The 18,521-nt window shown below is 42.2% G+C and overlaps 1 protein-coding gene across 5 annotated transcripts in view; it reads right to left on the bottom strand.

The window, feature by feature from the left end:
• Positions 1–18,521, bottom strand: part of LOC126262646 (retinoblastoma-like protein 1) — a 172,246-nt gene that overhangs the window by 131,434 nt on the left and 22,291 nt on the right. For all 5 annotated transcript variants that reach the window (XR_007546748.1, XM_049959407.1, XM_049959406.1 and 2 more), the window contains exons 3-5: positions 18,210–18,410; positions 17,748–17,938; positions 5,243–5,403 (exon numbers count right to left, since the gene is read on the bottom strand). Coding sequence is in view for 4 of the 5 variants with exons in the window: in XM_049959407.1 (XP_049815364.1) it covers positions 5,243–5,403; positions 17,748–17,938; positions 18,210–18,410 (553 nt within the window). In the remaining variant the exon portion in view is untranslated. The remainder of the gene's footprint in view (positions 1–5,242; positions 5,404–17,747; positions 17,939–18,209; positions 18,411–18,521) is intronic.

Raw genomic sequence — 18,521 nt, 5'->3', positions numbered from 1 at the left:
TCACCTGGTCCTACTCCAAATCCCATGCCACTTTCCTTGACGTTGACCTCCACCTGTCCAATGGCCAACTTCACACGTCCGTCCACATCAAACCCACCAACAAGCAACAGTACCTCCATTATGACAGCTGCCACCCATTCCACATCAAACAGTCCCTTCCCTACAGCCTAGGTCTTCGTGGCAAACGAATCTGCTCCAGTCCGGAATCCCTGAAGCATTACACCAACAACCTGAAAACAGCTTTCGCATCCCGCAACTACCCTCCCAACCTGGTACAGAAGCAAATAACCAGAGCCACTTCCTCATCTCCTCAAACCCAGAACCTCCCACAGAAGTACCCCAAAAGTGCCCCACTTGTGACAGGATACTTTCCGGGACTGGACCAGACTCTGAATGTGGCTCTCCAGCAGGGATACGACTTCCTCAAATCCTGCCCTGAAATGAGATCCATCCTTCATGAGATCCTCCCCACTCCACCAAGAGTGTCTTTCCGCCGTCCACCTAACCTTCGTAACCTCTTAGTTCATCCCTATGAAATCCCCAAATCACCTTCCCTACCCTCTGGCTCCTACCCTTTTAACCGCCCCGGTGTAAAACCTGTCCCATGCACCCTCCCACCACCACCTACTCCAGTCCTGTAACCCGGAAGGTGTACACGTTCAAAGGCAGAGCCACGTGTGAAAGCACCCACGTGATTTACCAACTGACCTGCCTACACTGTGAAGCTTTCTATATGGGAATGACCAGCAACAAACTGTCCATTCGCATGAATGGACACAGGCAGACAGTGTTTGATGGTAATGAGGATCACCCTGTGGCTAAACATGCCTTGGTGCACGGCCAGCACATCTTGGCATAGTGTTACACCGTCCGGGTTATCTGGATACTTCCCACTAACACCAACCTGTCAGAACTCCGGAGATGGGAACTTGCCCTTCAGTATATCCTCTCTTCTCATTACCCGCCAGGCCTCAATCTCCGCTAATTTCAATTTGCCGCCGCTCATACCTCACCTGTCTTTCAAAAACATCTTTGCCTCTGTACTTCCGCCTCCACTGACATCTCTGCCCAAACTCTTTGCCTTTACAAATGTCTGCTTGTGTGTGTATGTGCAGATGGATGTGTGTGTGTGTGTGTGTGTGTGTGTGTGTGTGTGTGTGTGTGTGGGCACGCGCGCGAGTGTATACCCCTTCTTTCCCCCTAAGGTAAGTCTTTCCGCTCCCGGGATTGGAATGACTGCTTACCCTCTCCCTTAAAACCCACATCCTTTCGTCTTTCCCTCTCCTTCCCTCTTTCCTGATGAGGCAACAGTTTGTTGCGAAAGCTTGAATTTCATGTGTATGTTTGTGTTTGTTTGTGTGTCTATCGACCTGCCAGCACTTTCGTTCGGTAAGTCACATCATCTGTGTTTTTAGATATATTTTTCCCACGTGGAATGTTTCCCTCTAACATATAGTGAGGCTACAGTGAAGATCTCTAGCTCTTTAAATAAGTGTCTGCAGGAGGATCTTGGATGAGCTCCAGCAATTATTCTGATTACATGCTTTTGTGCAATGAACACTCTTTTACTCAATGATGAGTTACCCCAGAATATGATGCCGTACAAAAGCAGAGAATGAAAATAGGCATGGTAAGCTAATTTACTGAGATGTACATCACCAAAATTTGCAATGATCCTAATAGCATAAGTAGCTGAACTCAAAAAGTTTCAGCAGATCTTCAATGAGATTTTTCCAGTTCAACTCCTCAAAAATGCAAACACCTAGAAATTTTGAATATTCTACCTTAGCTACTGATTTCTGATTGAAGTCTATATTTATTAATGGTGTCTTCCATTACTGTGTGGAACTGAATATACTGTGTTTTGTCAAAGTTTAATGAGAGCCCATTTGCAGAGAACCACCTAATGATTTTTCTGAAAAACATCATTTACAATTTCACCTGTTAATTCTCGTCTGTCAGGTGTGATAGCTATAACTGTATCATCGGCAAAAAGTACATGCTTTTCATCTTCGTGGATATAGAATGGCAAGTCATTAACATATATTAAGACCAGCAGAGGACCCAAGACCGAACCTTGCAGCACCCCATTCTTGATTGTTCCCCAATTTGAGAAATCACCAGTTTTTTGCATATTATGTGAACTGCTTATTTCAACTTTCTGCACTCTTCCAGTTAGGTATGATTTAGACCATTTGAGCACTGTTCCATTCATACCACATTACTAGAGCTTATCTAGAAGTATTCCATGATTTACACAATCAAAAGCCTTTGAGAGATCACAAAAAATCCCAATGGGTGACTTCCGGTTACTCAGAGCATTTATATTTCATTAGCGAAAGTATATATAGCATTTTCCGTTGAAAAACCTTTGTGGAAACCAAACATACATTTTGTTAAAGCTTTATTTTTACAAAGTTGTGAAGCTATTCTACAATACATTACTTTTTCAAGAATTTTGGATAAGGCAGTCAAAAGAGAGATTAGACAGTAGTTGTTGACATTAGACATACCCCTTTTTATGCAGTAGTCTAACAATGGCATACTTCATTCTATCTGGGAAAATACCCTGCTTCAGAGAGCTATTACATATGTGGCTAAGAATCCCACTTATCTCTTGGGAACAAGCTTTAATTATCCTGCTGGAAATGCCATCAATTCCATGTGAGCTTTTATTCTTGAGAGAGTTTATCATCATCTTAATTTCAGAAGGAGAGGTGGGTGGAATTTCAATTGTATCAAATGGTGTGGATTAGGCCTCTTCCATAAACTGCCTTTCTTCTTCTAATGAACATTTAGATCCTGTTTTCTCTACACAATTTAAAAAATGATTATTCAAAATGTTTTCGACTTCCGGCTTGTTGTTTGTCAAGTTTCCATTCGCTTTGATGGTAATGCCGTCATCCTGTACTCTTGGTGGCCCTGTCTCCCTTGTAACAATATTCCAAATTGTTTTGATTTTGTTATCAGAGGTATTAATCTCAGACATGATGCACATGCTTCTGGACTTTTTAATAACCTTTCTTAATGTAGCACAGTAGTTTTTATAATATTTGGCTGTTTCTGGGTCATTACTCTTTCTTGTTGTTAGATACAGTTCCCTTTTGTGGTTACAAGACATTTTTATTCCTTTAGTAAGCCAAAGTTTTTTGCATGGTTTCTTATAATTAGATTTAACTACTTTCTTGGGGAAACAATTTTCAAATTCTCTTAGAAGTGTATCATGAAATAAGTTAGCATCGGGTTCCTTGTACACCTCATCCCAGTCTAACTGCTGAAGATTTTCCCTGAAATTTCTAATAGTTGAGTCATTAATTGAACGCACAACTTTGGAGGCTAGTTTTGAATTACTGAATGGAGCTATGTCCTACACTGTAACTAGCTGAGCACCATAATCAGTAAGGCCATTCTCAACAGGACAAGAATTTATGTTATTAAACTTATCTTGGTCTATAAATGTGTTATCTATCAATGTGCTGCTGTCCTTTACTACCCGAGTAGGAAAATTAATGACAGATGTCAAACTGAAAGAACCAAGCAAGACTTCCAAGTCATTCTTCCTATTACACTCTTTCAGTGAATCAACATTGAAGTCCCCACAAATAATAATTTGCTTTCCCCTATTGTTGATTTTCCAAGATGACATAAACACAATTAGCACATTAATGTTATGAACAAGTGTCTATCTCCACTGCATGTGTTTGTACTGACGCAGGAGTGCAATATTTTGCAATAATTATTGACCACTTTGTGTATGACAAACATGCAGTCTGGAACTTCTTGCACAATGTAACATACGAGCTGAAAGAGAAACTACCTGAACTATAAACAATTTTTGTCTTCTATGACAGGGCAGCATCCCAATTTAAAAATACATTTATCATAAGCTCATTACGTTACTTGGAAGATGAGCAGTGTAGAGCTTCACTGGTCTTGTTCTGCAACATTTCACAGAAAGGAGCAACTAATAGAGTTGGTAAGAATGTTACAAGAAAAGTTTGGACACATGTGGCATACAGAAAGAGATGAAATCGTAAAAAAGAAAAGAATGCGTTAAGTTTACTCTTTGGATGAGTCAGATGATTTAGGCTGTGATATTCCTGGGATTCAAAACAGCAATGACATTACTGATTCTATGCAAGTTGTTTCACATACTGCACTGGGGAAATGCGTTGCTGTGACATATGAAGGAAAACATTATCATGGTGATGTGATCTGAGTGATTTTTCCAAATAAATTTGACTTATCAGTGATGGTAGCGACATGTTTACCATTCCTGTATGAATGGGCTTGGTCCTTATATTGTATATGCTGTAACACAGATGGAACATTGAATTTTTTTCCTGCTGTTGTGGTAAATAGTAGGAGGGGGGGTTTCAAGTTAGATGACTTTTAAAGCAAATTTTGTGTTTCCATTTTTTAAATTGGCCTGTGGACTGTTTTCAAGACACTATTCTTTTAGTGAAGTTTTAGCTCTGTTATTACTACCATTTTATTTAGTTTTATCTACCTCAAAGGTGCTTAATATTATTTTAGAGGACCAGTCATTGGATATGTCCTATTCATCAAATCACTTGTCCTGTCAATCACATAACAACATAAAAACTTAAATTTATTAATGGTCTTACATTAACATATGCTATGTATAATTCTTGAAGCTTCAAGTTCACGTAAATGTTACATTTAGTTTTATATGCATACAAAAATCAAAGAAATGATGCAATATACTGAAGCCTGCTACACCTGAGGCTCAATTTTTTGTCCCTTCCGCCACAGAAAACTAAAGGGGGTGGAGACCTTACCAATGAACTGTAAATGTCTGTGTCTTCTTTTTTTTCCGCTGTTCCCCCTCATCACCAGTTTCAAATCTTCCTGAATTACTGAAATTGCCCACTAATCTTGTTTACCAAATAATAAAAGTTCACATTTCAGAAAGAAACCAAGAATTTACATAAAAAATAAACATTTTATCTTTATTTCTAAAACTTTAAATGTCCCATCTGTCACTCGTGGACAGACTGTCGAGCAGAAACTAAGAATAACTTCAACCACCTTACAAACTTTTCTTCTTTATCTTTCTCCTCTAAATTTGATAAAATGAATGATAATGATCAGTCTGCAATTTTTCTACTGTCACTTAGATACTTTTATTAAACTACTGTGAACAACTATTTTTTGGCCAATAGACCTTTCTCCAACTTCAGTTAGTTTAAGACTACTTGAGAACAAATGTTCTAAATACCTTTCTTTCAAAGAGTTTTTTTATGTGGTTTTTCCAGTAGTACTCCTTGATAGCTTTTGCTTCTATTGGTATTCCATCATGATTTGTGCACAAATGATCAATAATACATGGAGCCACCTCAGGTGGCTTATAGTTTTCATCCCAAAAATCATTTGGAATACCTGTATGTACACACAAAAATTCCAATACAGTACATTTATATCTTTATTAAAGAACAATATGAAAACTAATGCAAATGACATAAGAATATAGTAAAGCTGCAATGAACAGAATTTTCACAATTCTGTATTTCTGCCAAATCATGATTCTAGTTTCTATTGTAAAACATGAATAAATCAGTAACTGCTATTACACCAGCATTTACTAAATACAGGCCACATTGGTCACAGTAAAAAAGTCTCACACATGCAGATATATATTATGTATTATGAGCAATAAACTTTGAAGAGAAAACATTCCATCTTCACTAACATCAGAACAGCTAAAGAAGAAACTCTGTAGTGTCATTTTCACACACTCAGCACTCACAACACACAGAGCTGTCATTCCAAAATGTAAAGACAAGGCACATTTAAAAGCAGACACTCTGGCCACCATGGAAAACTAAAGCGGATGAAGAACTTATCAATGAACTGTAAATGCCTGTGTCTTCTTTTTCTCCCCCTGTTCCCCCTCATCACCTGTTTCAGATCTTCCTGCAGTCTACTTGGGACCAATCTTTTTTCAGCATTCTTTAACAGTCTTCCATCTTAATGTTATTGGTGAAATCTCTTTCCTTGAACGTGGTGTGTGCAATAGCACCTATATATAATCAAACCTCATCTGCATGTTACAACTTGGGAAAAGACAATTTGGATCAACATGCCACTGATGTGAATGCTTCACCCACCTGTTACTATCAGGCTTCTTTGTGTGGAATGGGTAACAGCTGGAAGTATTGTTGGAGTGGAAGTATTGTTGGCGGTTGCTAGGTTTGATAGGGATGGAGGTACCGATGTAGCCATCAAAGAGGTGGAGGTCAACCTCAAGGAAGGTGGTTGTTGGGTTGAGGAGGAGCTGGTGAAGTGATCGAGATTCTGGAGATTGGTGGGGGGTATAAAGGGACCAAACTACAGGGCCATCAGTCCCTTTTTCCCAACGCAAGAAAGGTTCAAGGCACAAAAACACCCAACACCACACCTAAAAAGATAACAAATGGAATGAACAAAAAATGGGGAAAACATAAACCACAAGGAAAAGTAGGAGGAGGTATTAAAACCATAGAGCAGATTGTCTGGGCTAGCTGATCACAATAATAAAAGAGGATGAGCCAGCCACTCTGCAACATCCCAAAAAGACAAGGCGAGGTGAACACGTGTAGGGAAAAGACAACCACCAAGACAAACAAATGCAAAGAAAATGCGACCAAGTTAAAATAGAGGGAGGGTGGCGACCTCAGAGAGAAGGCTAAATGCCCCTCCTTACATCGTATGATAAAAACCTCCCTCATGAATAAAACGTAAAACTAAATCTGCTGTTGAGGCATTATCGCCCAACACTGAAGGTAGGGTGCTTGGAAGGTTAAAAGCCCGCTGCAGAGCGGCTAAAAGTGGGCAATCCAGCAAGATATGGATGACAGTCATATGTGAGCCACAGTGACATCGAGGTGGGTCCTCGCGACGGAGGAGGTAGCCACATGTTAGCCACGTACGTCCAATGCAGAGTCGGCAGAGAACTACAGAGTTCCTGCAAGATGTCTGCATGGAGGTCTCCCACACATTCGTAGTCTCCTTAAGGTCATGCAGTTTATTGTGTGTACTGAGATTACGTCATTCCATCTCCCAAAGCTGAAAGACCTTGTGGCATAATAATGATCGTAGGTCAGTTATAGGGTGCCGATCTCCAGATGAGGTTTCCGTGTAGCCTGTTAGGCTAGCCTGTCAGCAAGTTCATTTCCTGGGATTCCGGCATGACCTGGAGTCGACACAAACACCACAAAACGAATGGACTGTTCCAGGGCATAGATGGACTCCTGGCTGGTCGCTGCCAAAGGATGGCGGGGGTAGCACTGGTCAATAGCTTGTAGGCTGCCCAAGGAGTCAGTACAGAGGAGAAACGAAGGAGAAACGACTCGCCAGGGCAGGAGAGGATGCATTCAAAAGCACGAGAAATGGCCGCCAGCTCTGCAGTGAAAACACTGCAGCCATCTGGCAAGGAGTGCTGTTCAATATGTCCTCCATAAACATACACAAAGCCAACGTGAACATCAGCCATTGAGTTGTCAGTGTAAACCACTTCATGGACCTGGTTTTTTGTTGTTGTTGTTGTTGTTGTTGTAGTCTTCAGTCCTGAGACTGGTTTGATGCAGCTCTCCACACTACCCTATCCTGTGCAACCTTCTTCATCTCCCAGCACTTACTGCAACCTACATCCTTCTGAATCTGCTTAGTGTATTCATCTCTTGGTCTCCCTTTACGATTTTTACCCTCCACGCTGCCCTCCAATGCTAAATTTGTGATACCTTGATGCCTCAGATCATGTCCTACCAACCGGTCCCTTCTTGTCAAGTTGTGCCACAAACTTCTCTTCTCCCCAATTCTATTCAATACCTCCTCGTTAGTTATGTGATCTACCCATCTAATCTTCAGCATTCTTCTGTAGCAACACATCTCGAAAGCTTCTATTCTCTTCTTGTCCAAACTATTTATCGTCCATGTTTCACTTCCATACATGTTAAGAATCGAGGGGAAGTGACAGCGGAGAGCTGCGGGGTTAAACAAGTCCTTACAACGATGTGAAAGGTCCAGACGAAGCTTCGGCCTAGGTGTACACACAATGGAGGTGTACATGAATGGACCTCGAGTATAGGAGGTAAAGGCAAGGACTACACTTCAGACCGAAGAGATCGGACGCGAACTGCAATTGTAAGCCCTGACCTGGGCGTCCAATGCCAGAGGTGAACCGCCGTGGATGGGAAAAGGAGACAGTAATTTGGATGCTCAGGAGAACTATGAATATGTGCAATGTAACTGGCAAGTAGTTGTGCACGCCCAACCTTCAATGGAGGCACTCCAGACTCCACCAGGACACTGGTCACCGGACTCGTCCTAAAAGCTCCTGTTGCCAGTTTAATGCCACAGTGGTGCACTGGGTCGAGTCAACGCAATGCTGAGAGAGCCACCGAACCATAAACCAGACTCCCATAGTCAAGGCGGGATTGAACAAGGGCTTTGTAGAGTTGCAGCAGTGTAGAGCGATCTGCACCTCAGTTGGTGTTGCTCAGGCAACACTTCTGCTTAAGCTGAAGAAATGAGGAAACCACGTAAATCGGCATCGAAAAACAGTCCTAAAAATCGATACGTCTCCACTACCATGAGTGTATCGTCATTAAGGTAAAGTTCTGGCTATGGATGAACGATACGATGCCAACAGAATGCATGACACACAACTTTGCAGCTAAAAACTGGAAGCTGTGGGCTGGAGACCACGACTGCGCCTTTTGGATAGCTCCCTGTAGGTGCCGCTCAGCAATACCAGTAATGGAGGAGCAGTACGAAATGCAGAAGTCATCTGCATACAGAGAAGGTGAGACCGACGGCCAGACAGCTGCTGCTAGACCTTTAATGGCCAGTAAAACTAGAGATACACTCAATACAGAGCGCTGCGGGATTCTCCTGGATATGGGGGAACTATGGGAGGTACCAACTAGGAGACGGAAAGTATGGAGCGATAGGAACTTTTGGAAAAAAAAAAAAATCAGGAGCGGACTCCGGAGACTCCACTGATATAATGTAGCAAGGATATGATGTCGCCAGGTCGTGTCGCAAGCTTTTTTGTAAATCAAGAAAGATGGCAACCAGGTGTTAGTGTCTGCAAAAGGCTGTTTGGATGGCAGACTTGAGGGAAACTAGATTATCAATGGTAGAGCGACTCTGGCGGCAACTGCCCTGGCATGGAGCCAGTAGGCCACGTGACTCCAGGACCCAACACAACCACCGACTTACCATATGTTCTAACATCTTACAAAGAATGTTGGTGAGGCTGATGGGCTGTTAGCTATCCACTTCAAGCTGGTTTTTACCGGGTTTGAGCACAGGAATGATTGTGCTCTCCCGCCATTGCGACGGAAAAACGCCATCGCACCAGATCCAGTTGAAGATGACGAGGAGATGCCACTTGTAGTCATACGAGAGATGTTTGATCATCTAACTGTGGATCCAATCTGGGCCAGGAGCTGTGTCGGGGCAATGTGCAAGGACGCTGAGAAGCTCCCACTCTGTAAATGGAGCATTATAGGGTCACTGTGATGTTCAGTGAATGAGAGGGCTTTCTTTTCCATCTGCCATTTGGGGGTGCGAAACGCTGGGGGATAGTTCTCTGACACAGAGGCCCGAGCATAGTGCTCGGCAATCACATCTGTGTCGGTAGATAACATGCCATGATGTTAATGCCAGTAACACCTGTCGGGGTCTCGTACCCACAAACACGTCTGATCTCCATCCAGACTTGGGAAGGTGACGTATGGCACCCAACGGTCGAGACATACCTCTCCCAACACTCCTGTTTTTATAAGCTGGCAAATGCAGGCACAGAACCGTTTAAAAGTTATTATGTGCTCTAGGGAAGGGTGCCACTTATGTCACTGTAGAGCTCACCAACGCTCTTTAACGGCCTCAGCGATTTACAGCGACCACCAAGGTATTGACTTTCGTCAAAGGACGCCCTAAAGAACAAGGGATCGTGTTTTCCCCAGTCTGCCTTGTTTAAAGCTCATCTTGGTAGACGTCCAGCGGAATAGCTCTGGGGGAGTGACAGGAACATGAGAAGTGGAGTGGTCACTACCACACAAGTCATTGTGGTCTCTCCAGTGGACAGATGGGAGAAGTCCTGGGATACAGAGGGATACATCATTGGCCGAGTAAGTGTCAAGAGTCACACTGAAATGTGTGGGGGCTCCAATGTTTAAGAGGCACAGGTCGAGTTGAGACAGGAAAGTTTCGACATCTCTACCTCAGCCAGTAAGCACAGTGCCACCCCACAAGGGGCTATGAGTGCTAAAATCTCCCAAAGTAGGAAAGGTTTAGGGATTTATGAATCAGTGTAGTTCAAGGGTACTTCACCATCGGGAGGAAAATAAATGTTGCAGACAGTTATTTCCTGTGTCATCCTTATCCTGACAGCCACAGCTTCAAGAGGGGTTTGAAGGCGCACACGTTCACTACATACTGAGTTCAGGACATAGACACAAACTCCACCTGACACACTATTATAGTCGCTGCAGTTCTTGTAATATCCCCTATAGCCACGAAGAGCAGGGGTCTGCATTGCTGGCCACCATGTTTCCTGGAGGCCAATGTAGAAAGCAGGTGGAAAGCTTAACAGTTGCCGTAGCTCAGCCAGGTAGTGGAGAAAACCACAGCAATTCTACTGGAGGATGACATTATTGTGAGGCTGGGAAGGCACGAAGCATGCAAGCAGGTTATGCCTCAGGGTCACCTGCTGCCACCAATTGAGTATTCATATCCATTCCTATTGTGGATGAGGCATCAGTGAGATCCACGTCCAGGGGAATGCTGAGATCTCCACCTCATCTGCAGGTGCAGAATTGGTAGGGAGTGGTGGTGTTGGGGCCACTGGAGGGTACTTTTTCTTAGCAGACTTCTGTGTTTGCTTGCCCTCTCGCTTCTCTTTAGGGGCTTGCTGGGAGGACTCGTCTGAAGTAGTTCAGGCAAGGAGGAAGACTGTGAAGCTCTTCATCCAGCAGCTTTTGCCTCCTTTAGCCACAGGCGAATGTCCGCAGTGGCATTAGTGGAGACCTTGTGACAGAGGGTTCCAAGGGACCCCTTCCGTATGAGAGGAGCCGACTGAGGCTGTTGCTTCTCCAGCTGGAGGGAGAGGACCAATGTTCCCTGTGTTTAGGGGAGCCTTGTTCCCGAAGTAGGTACTTTGGAAGCAACGGAAATAGATTTTCCCCCTACCACCAGGGGAGTGGATGTATTCTGGAGGCCCAGAGGGCCCACTGTTCATAGCACAGTGTGGTATGACTGGCGATGGTGATGGTAATGTAGCTGCAGCGTATGTGGACATCAACAGAACGGGCTGTGATCGTTCAAATTTACGTTTAGCCTCTTGGTAAGTCAACCGGCCCAGGGTCTTGTACTCCATGATTTTCCACTCCTTTTGGAGTACTGTGTAGTCTGGCGAGCAGGGGAGTAGTGCTCTCCACAGTTGATACAAGTGGGAGGAGGCGCACAGAGAAGATCTGGATGCAGTGGACGTCAACAGTCTCGACATGTGGCGTTGGAAGTGCAGCGGAAAGACATGTGATCGAATTTCCAGCACTTAAAGCACCATATATGGGGAGGGACGTCACAGCGATAAACCATCACCTTGACCTTTCCAGGCAATGAATCACCCTCAAAGGCCAAGATGAAGGCACCAGTAGCAACCCTGTTGTCTTTGGGTTCCCTGTAAATGCGCCAGATGAAATGAACATCCCCCTGTTCTAGATTGGCATGGAGTTCGTCGTCAGACTGCAAGAGGAGGTTGCGATGAAAAATAATCCCCTGCACTATGTTGAGGCTTTTATGGGGAGTGACGGAAACAGGAATATCACCCAGCTAGTGACAAGCGAGTAACACCTGGGATTGGGTTGAGGATGTTGTCTGAATCAAGACTGCACTGCTTCTCATCTTGGACAGTGCTGTCACTTCCCCAAACTTACCCTCAAGATGTTCAACAAAAAATTGAGGCTTCATAGGTAGAAAGGAGTCCCCATAAATTCTGCTGCAGACTAAATACTGAGGCAAATATGGCTCTCTTCTTTCTGTAGCCCTACATTCCTCCCATGGTGTAGCGAAGGAGGGAAACAATTTAAAGTTGTACCTGTCAGAATTTTACTCGATCCTGCCTTTTTTAGAGAATGCTGGCGCCTTGTGGTCACCACCAAGAGATAACTTAGTCTGCTTCATTGTGAGTCATCTGCCCTAATGCCACCCACTCCAATCAGGAGCTCTCCCCACAGATACCACCCAGCCACAGCAAAGGCCACCTGACATAATGGTCCTTGCCGGGAGTCCTGATGCCCCAGGAAGACACACATCTACTCCTTGTCATAAGTGGGGAGTTTACTGCTCAGCCATCAGCAGTGCGATCCCTGTGTTGTCAGGGGGTTACCACCAAATGGGTACATGACAGCCCCACCAGAACGGACTGGCTACCATGCTGGATATTGAGCACAGAGAAATTCAATACTGTCATGGGGACGAAAGAGGACAGGAGACAACAGAAGAAGATGACATACCCCAGAAAGGTGGAGATGCAAAGCCATGGCAAGAGGTTCAGGAGACTGAATCTAAGGGCACTATGGATAACTCAAGCACCATTTGAGGTGTCCTTCCCCATATGGCCCACACTTCTGTAGAATTTGGAAAGTGGCAAGTCAAACCATAAAATGGACCTGAACTTACAGCTACGAAAAGTGTGAGACTCCTTTACGACAGGCTGGGATACCTCGGCTCTATTCTAACCCCCGGACCCGCAGGAGGAGATTCTGGAGGAATATGGATGGAATGTCCCTTATGGCTGTCCACTGCTTTACCACATATATATTTGTAGGTGATGCCTTCAGAGGAGAAGTAGCTGTGGGTGAGGATACAGTTGGTCATGGTGATCGAGATGGAGATAGCAGATTTGGAGTCGGTCAGTTGTTGTGAAACAGTGTCCAGTAGAGGCAGGACCAGGAGCAATGGAGATGTTAATGTAGATAGACGTGGCATCAACAGTGATGAGCAGTGAACTGGGTGGTAAAGGAACAGAAACTGTGGACAGTTGGTAGACGAAATGGTTGGAATGTTATTTGGAAGGGTAGGTTATGGGTAATAGGCTGAAGGTGTTGGTCCATGAGAGAAGAGATTCTCTCTGGGGGCACAGTAATGAGCCACAATGGGGCATCCTGGGTTGTTGGTTTTAAGAACTTGAGGAAGCATGTAGAAGGTAGAAGTGTAGGTGAAGAGGGAGAGGTTCTGGGATGGGCCCAAGGATTTGAGAAGAGACTAGAGATCTGCTGGATTTCTGAAATGGGGTCACTGTGGCAACGTTTGTAAGTGGATGTGTCTGGCTGCTGGCTGAGTCACTCCAGCAAGTAATCCTTGTGATTCCTAACTATAGTGGGGGAACCGTTGTTGCCAGCAAAGATTATAAGATCGGGATCAGTTATAAGGTGGTGGATTGCGGTTCCTTCCGTGGATGTGAGGTTGGTTTCCATGGTGAGAGATTTGGGGAACGACGGGAAGGCAAGGTTCGAGGTTAGGGAATTCTAGAATGATAACAGGTGATGATCACTGTTGAATTTTTTAAAGTTAACATCCTCTCCACAGCATGGCACTGTAGATGAAGCACCAATTTCAGGAAGATGACAAAAGAATGAATTAAGGGAGAGAGAATAAAAGTTAAACATCTTACATACATCAACTATAACAAAAAACAGAGCATTAGCTGATTGAATCAATACAGATTAAGAGATGGATGACAACATTATTGAAGAAACGGTCTTGGCATGTGACACCTCACACCAAATGACTGCATGGGAATTTGAACCTCACTCCTCCATTCAGTCTTGGATTTTAATCGATGGACCATGTGACTTAATGGAAGAGAGCAAAGAAAAATTACAGAATGTTGGGTAATTACAGATAATGTTAATAACTAAAGAGTGATATTTAAATTAAGAATGAGAGAGGGAGATCATATGAAGACAGGCAATAAATATGACACCTGCACTGCTGGCAGAAAATATGTTTAGCAATAAATATGACACCTGCACTGCTGGCAGAAAATATGTTTACGATTACTATGCAATCCTGCTGTAGGTTGAAAAAGACCGAGTTTCTGGTTTTGTAGGAGAGTGTTTGCTGTAAAGGCATGTCAAGTTATCAAGGCTACTCATATAAATAAGAATGGTTGTTGACTTCATGAAACTTACCCACATGTTAATATTTTTTCCTAATATTATAAAGTTCTTCAGTTTAAACAATTTATATTTCACTGTCACAGCTGCAGTCATTTTGATTTGATCACAGCTGTACAACTTCATCGGGCTGGTATAAGTTTAGAATTTTGCATAGTAGACCTGCATTCTAGATTTCCTCAAGTGCCAAATACTGCCAGAAAAGTTTACAGTTATCACAGACACCAGGTTAGTTTATCTGTAGGAGTAGAGACTGTTTTTTCTGTTTGTTTCACTAATTAAACAATGGAAAGCCTAGGATGAAATAACAACAATGTTGAAAGGATAGATTGCTACCCACCATAGAAAATCAGTCACAAGCAATTCAATGGCTCCTCTATACGGCGAGCAATCTATGCTTTCCACTTTGCTGTTCCGCTAATTACTTATTTTTGTGACCTACTATGTTATCTCCCTGGATTTGTTTCTCTTAAAATTTTTTTTGTAATCTGAGTGTGATGATTTACTCAAAAATTTGCCCTACCTCACTTAGAAGGGTAATTGGTGTGTACAAGACAGGGCTGTGTTTTGGCTTGTCTGGCTTTGAAAACATCCTGCTCTTGGCTTGCTTTCATTGTACGAGGACTGTGCAGGTGATTCCATCCATCGTAGGGGGTCAGAGTTTGTACTGATGAATATGACTGTGTGGATTTTTGCTTTCCAATTTATTGCAGAAAGAAGTGGATGCTCAGCTGGTGCTTCCATTTTTTCAAGCAGTAGAGGTAGTTTGAATGCTATTGTTTCTTCATGTACCTTAATTATTTTTTCCTTCTGGATGTTCATAAATTTTTTAGTACATTTCAAAAAAGTTATGCTTTTTTTTCAGTTGTCATAAGTTATGTTATTGTAGACAACCGACAAGCAAAAAGTTCATGTATGCGCATACCACAACAGTTTCTTGGAACCAGCAACAATGCAATTCCTGCCTGTATCTCAACATATGTGAACCACCATCACTCGTGAGTCGGATTACAGCAAGAGGAGATTTCCTTCCAGAGAGGTATCTAAGTCTTCTCCATTTTTACTGTTTGTTGTCAAAGTTGGTAGTTCTGGCTTGAGCGATTACTGCTGGGCTAGCACCGGAAAAGAGCCATTGTGGAAGCCAGTAGAATGCGAGAACTTGTGCAGCACTAATATAACTTCACAGCAAAATGCAAATTGCTGACCAAAACACAATACTAGACAGTGGTTGACTGATAAGTCTCAATATTTTATTAAACATTTTAATTTGACTGACAGAAGCACTGTTACTAATGCTTCAGTGGTTAATTAAATCTGTAAAGAAAGTACAGTAACGGACATAAAAACAACATTCATTAAATTACAGCCATCTGTGTTGGATGCTTACACCTAAGAGCTGATATGCTCGTAAACACTCTTAATCCACTAGTTGAAAAATTGTCGCACAAATATTAAAAGATTCTTCAAAATATGATTTACAATTAAGCATAAAAATTTGAAATGTTTCAAGAAATCACCAAGTTTATTAAACCACAGATCCAGAAAGTTAGTTATCCTGATCAGCAGTTCCATACAGCAGTAATTAATTTCACATCACCTAAAGGTATAACCTACAAATCCTTAATGTCATTTTTTTCCTCTACAGACAAGTGCATATGCATATAGTTTCCATCTCTTGAGATGTGAATATTGTTGGTGATTTGGGTTATCTTATGAGTCGTACAACCTCCTTGAAGGTATGGCATGGTAGCATGGGTCATGTGGTGTGTATCTGGGAAAACAGGACAGTACATGCATAGATGCAATTACCAACCACTGCCAGCAAACCTCGTGAAAGCCTTGAAAAATTGTCAAGGAATGTATGGTGAACTATTTCATACAGAAGTTTATGAAACTTGCTGTAAAAGTAATTCCCATTCTCTTACGTAACAGCTGTTGAGCTGCCTACAGCCTGAGGAGTTCAATTTGTATTTTTACTGTAATTGCTGCCATGTCTAATAAATATGATGTTCAGGTTAATGGTGGTGAAAGTTGTTGGGAATTCAATAATTTCGTTAATATTTGAAGTTTGGAGTTGGTGAGGTTCAACATTCAGACCATCGCAGGGAAACTACTGAATAAAATGCAGGCGCACGATGTAGTTCATTTGATTTCAAAAACACTATCACACTACTGAATAAAATATAGGTGCAAAGTGTCGTTCATATGATCTTAAAAGCAGAAGATTGTCTGGTGAGTTTGATACAAGCCTGGAAGCTTGCATGCTGAACCTGACATTCATGAACCCAGTCCCCAACTGTGACCAGGTGTGAACTGAGACTGTCTTTCCTGGTAATCTCGGCTTAAGTAAGCAACACGGTTCTTCTATCAACTCAGAACTTCAAATTAGTCCAATGACAATAGCCATGACATCCTCATGAAAGACTGAGACCTTTGTCACTGCATGGAACTGCCAATAATAATTCAAGATGAAAAGTCAAATTTTATCTATAAGCATATATTTCTTTGCATCACACTTTCACTAAGCACTGTAATGATACAGAAGTTTACACAGATGTCTCCAAGTAAAGAAGCTTAGTTTCCTGTTATGTTGTTTTCCTAAGCAACATCCTAAGAATTTGCCTACCAACAGAATTCACCATTTTCGCTGCTGAATTAAGTGGAATACTGATGGCTTTCACGTAAATGAGATATGCCCCAACTGATCAGACTCCCACAGCGTTCAACAGAGGATCCAAACACTGTACACAGCAGAGAACCTTGTCTAGAACATTCAGGACAGGCTCAATTTCTCTACATAAGCAGGGTAAAGAGATGCCATTCTGTTGGGTACAGGAACATAATAGAATTTGCTGTTACGAGATTTCAGACTCAGCTGCCAAGAAGGTTTATTATGAGAATTCAGTGCAAAATCTCACTGTGGTAAAGTATGTCACTGATAGAAAGGACAGTCATGGAATGTCAGAGTGAGTATCTGAAAACCAATGAAAAATAAAAAAAATTAAAATAAAACAAACCTCTTGGACATCTAAGGTGATCACATCTATGATGAACAAACATCCAGACACACAAACACAATGAAATCATTCTAGCCCACCTCTGTCAAGGGCACTGCCGTTTAACCCATGGCTTTTTACATTATCATGACAAACCTCAATTTCTTAGACACTTGCCATCTCGACATGCCAATAGTGCTCAAATATGGAGAACTAGGTATGAAAATCCAAATCATGAGAACATTGATTTCCAGTGAAGGAAGAAAGGAGAATTGGGGCTTTATGTGTAGTCAAAAGTGGTCATTAGATGCAGAATGCAAGATTAGATTGGAGATGCACATCAGCCACACCCTTTCAAAGGAACCATTTAACTTCAGTGATTTATGGATATCACAAAAACCTAAATCCTTATGGTCAGATGGGGATTTGGATGGTTGTCATCCTGAATATGGGTCCAGAATCTTAACCAGTGTGCCATGTCGCTTGGTATTTGTGGTGAAAAAGAGCTTGGTATTTGTGGCGAAAAAGACTATATTTCAGATACTTAATCTAGAAGTCTTACCTGGAAAATTATGATTAAAAATATCTCTTCTGTCTGCAAGAAGAGCATTTCCAAAAATCAGATCACAGCATGCAAGCAGCAGGTGATATGAGTTGACTAAATCATCACTTATATCTCTAAATTCACTCTTCACGCAAACAAATAACGTCCAGCTGAAGTCAAATAATTTAGAAGGTGTGCAAGGCAAACTCCTGGAAAAAGAAACTGATGTATGATTATGAAAAAAATCTCTTTATTATGTAAGCTGAACAGAATACTTAAGACTAGAGTGCAGGAATTTCTTTTAAATAAAAGCATTACACATTATGCAAGTTGATGCTGACAAATACAAACTTGATAGGTAGGCCACAATCATCGACCTTGTTTGTGCCCATAGTCGATACTTTTCTGTAATGTGAGTGGCTGTCTTTTCTTTTCTAATTTACTTTACACTGTAATAAAGCAGTTGGTCCGGTATCCTACCTTTGCTTTCTCGACCTCTGTTGTCTTGGCTGTTCATCTGCGGGCTTTTGGAACATATCTACAAAAATTGGTTGAAACTTCTTGAAGATTACCATTGACACAGCAAAGTTTCTTTCCAAACGTTCGATCTTGCTGCGAAATTCTGGTGGCATGCTTGCCATGTCAGCCCATTTTTTGCTTTTATTGAAAAACTGAATCAAACTGGAACAAGAAAGGATAGTTTTTGATTATTCTCTCCATGGATAGTTGAAACAGGATGTACAAAGAACTTTCCACAGGTACAGCATCTTTTATTGTGAAGTCTCTGTTGAG

Source organism: Schistocerca nitens, chromosome 6, assembly GCF_023898315.1.
Source record: "Schistocerca nitens isolate TAMUIC-IGC-003100 chromosome 6, iqSchNite1.1, whole genome shotgun sequence".
Taxonomy (NCBI): Eukaryota; Metazoa; Arthropoda; class Insecta; order Orthoptera; family Acrididae; genus Schistocerca; species Schistocerca nitens.
Note: the sequence above shows the minus strand (reverse complement) of the source record. Positions and strands in the feature narration are given on the sequence as shown.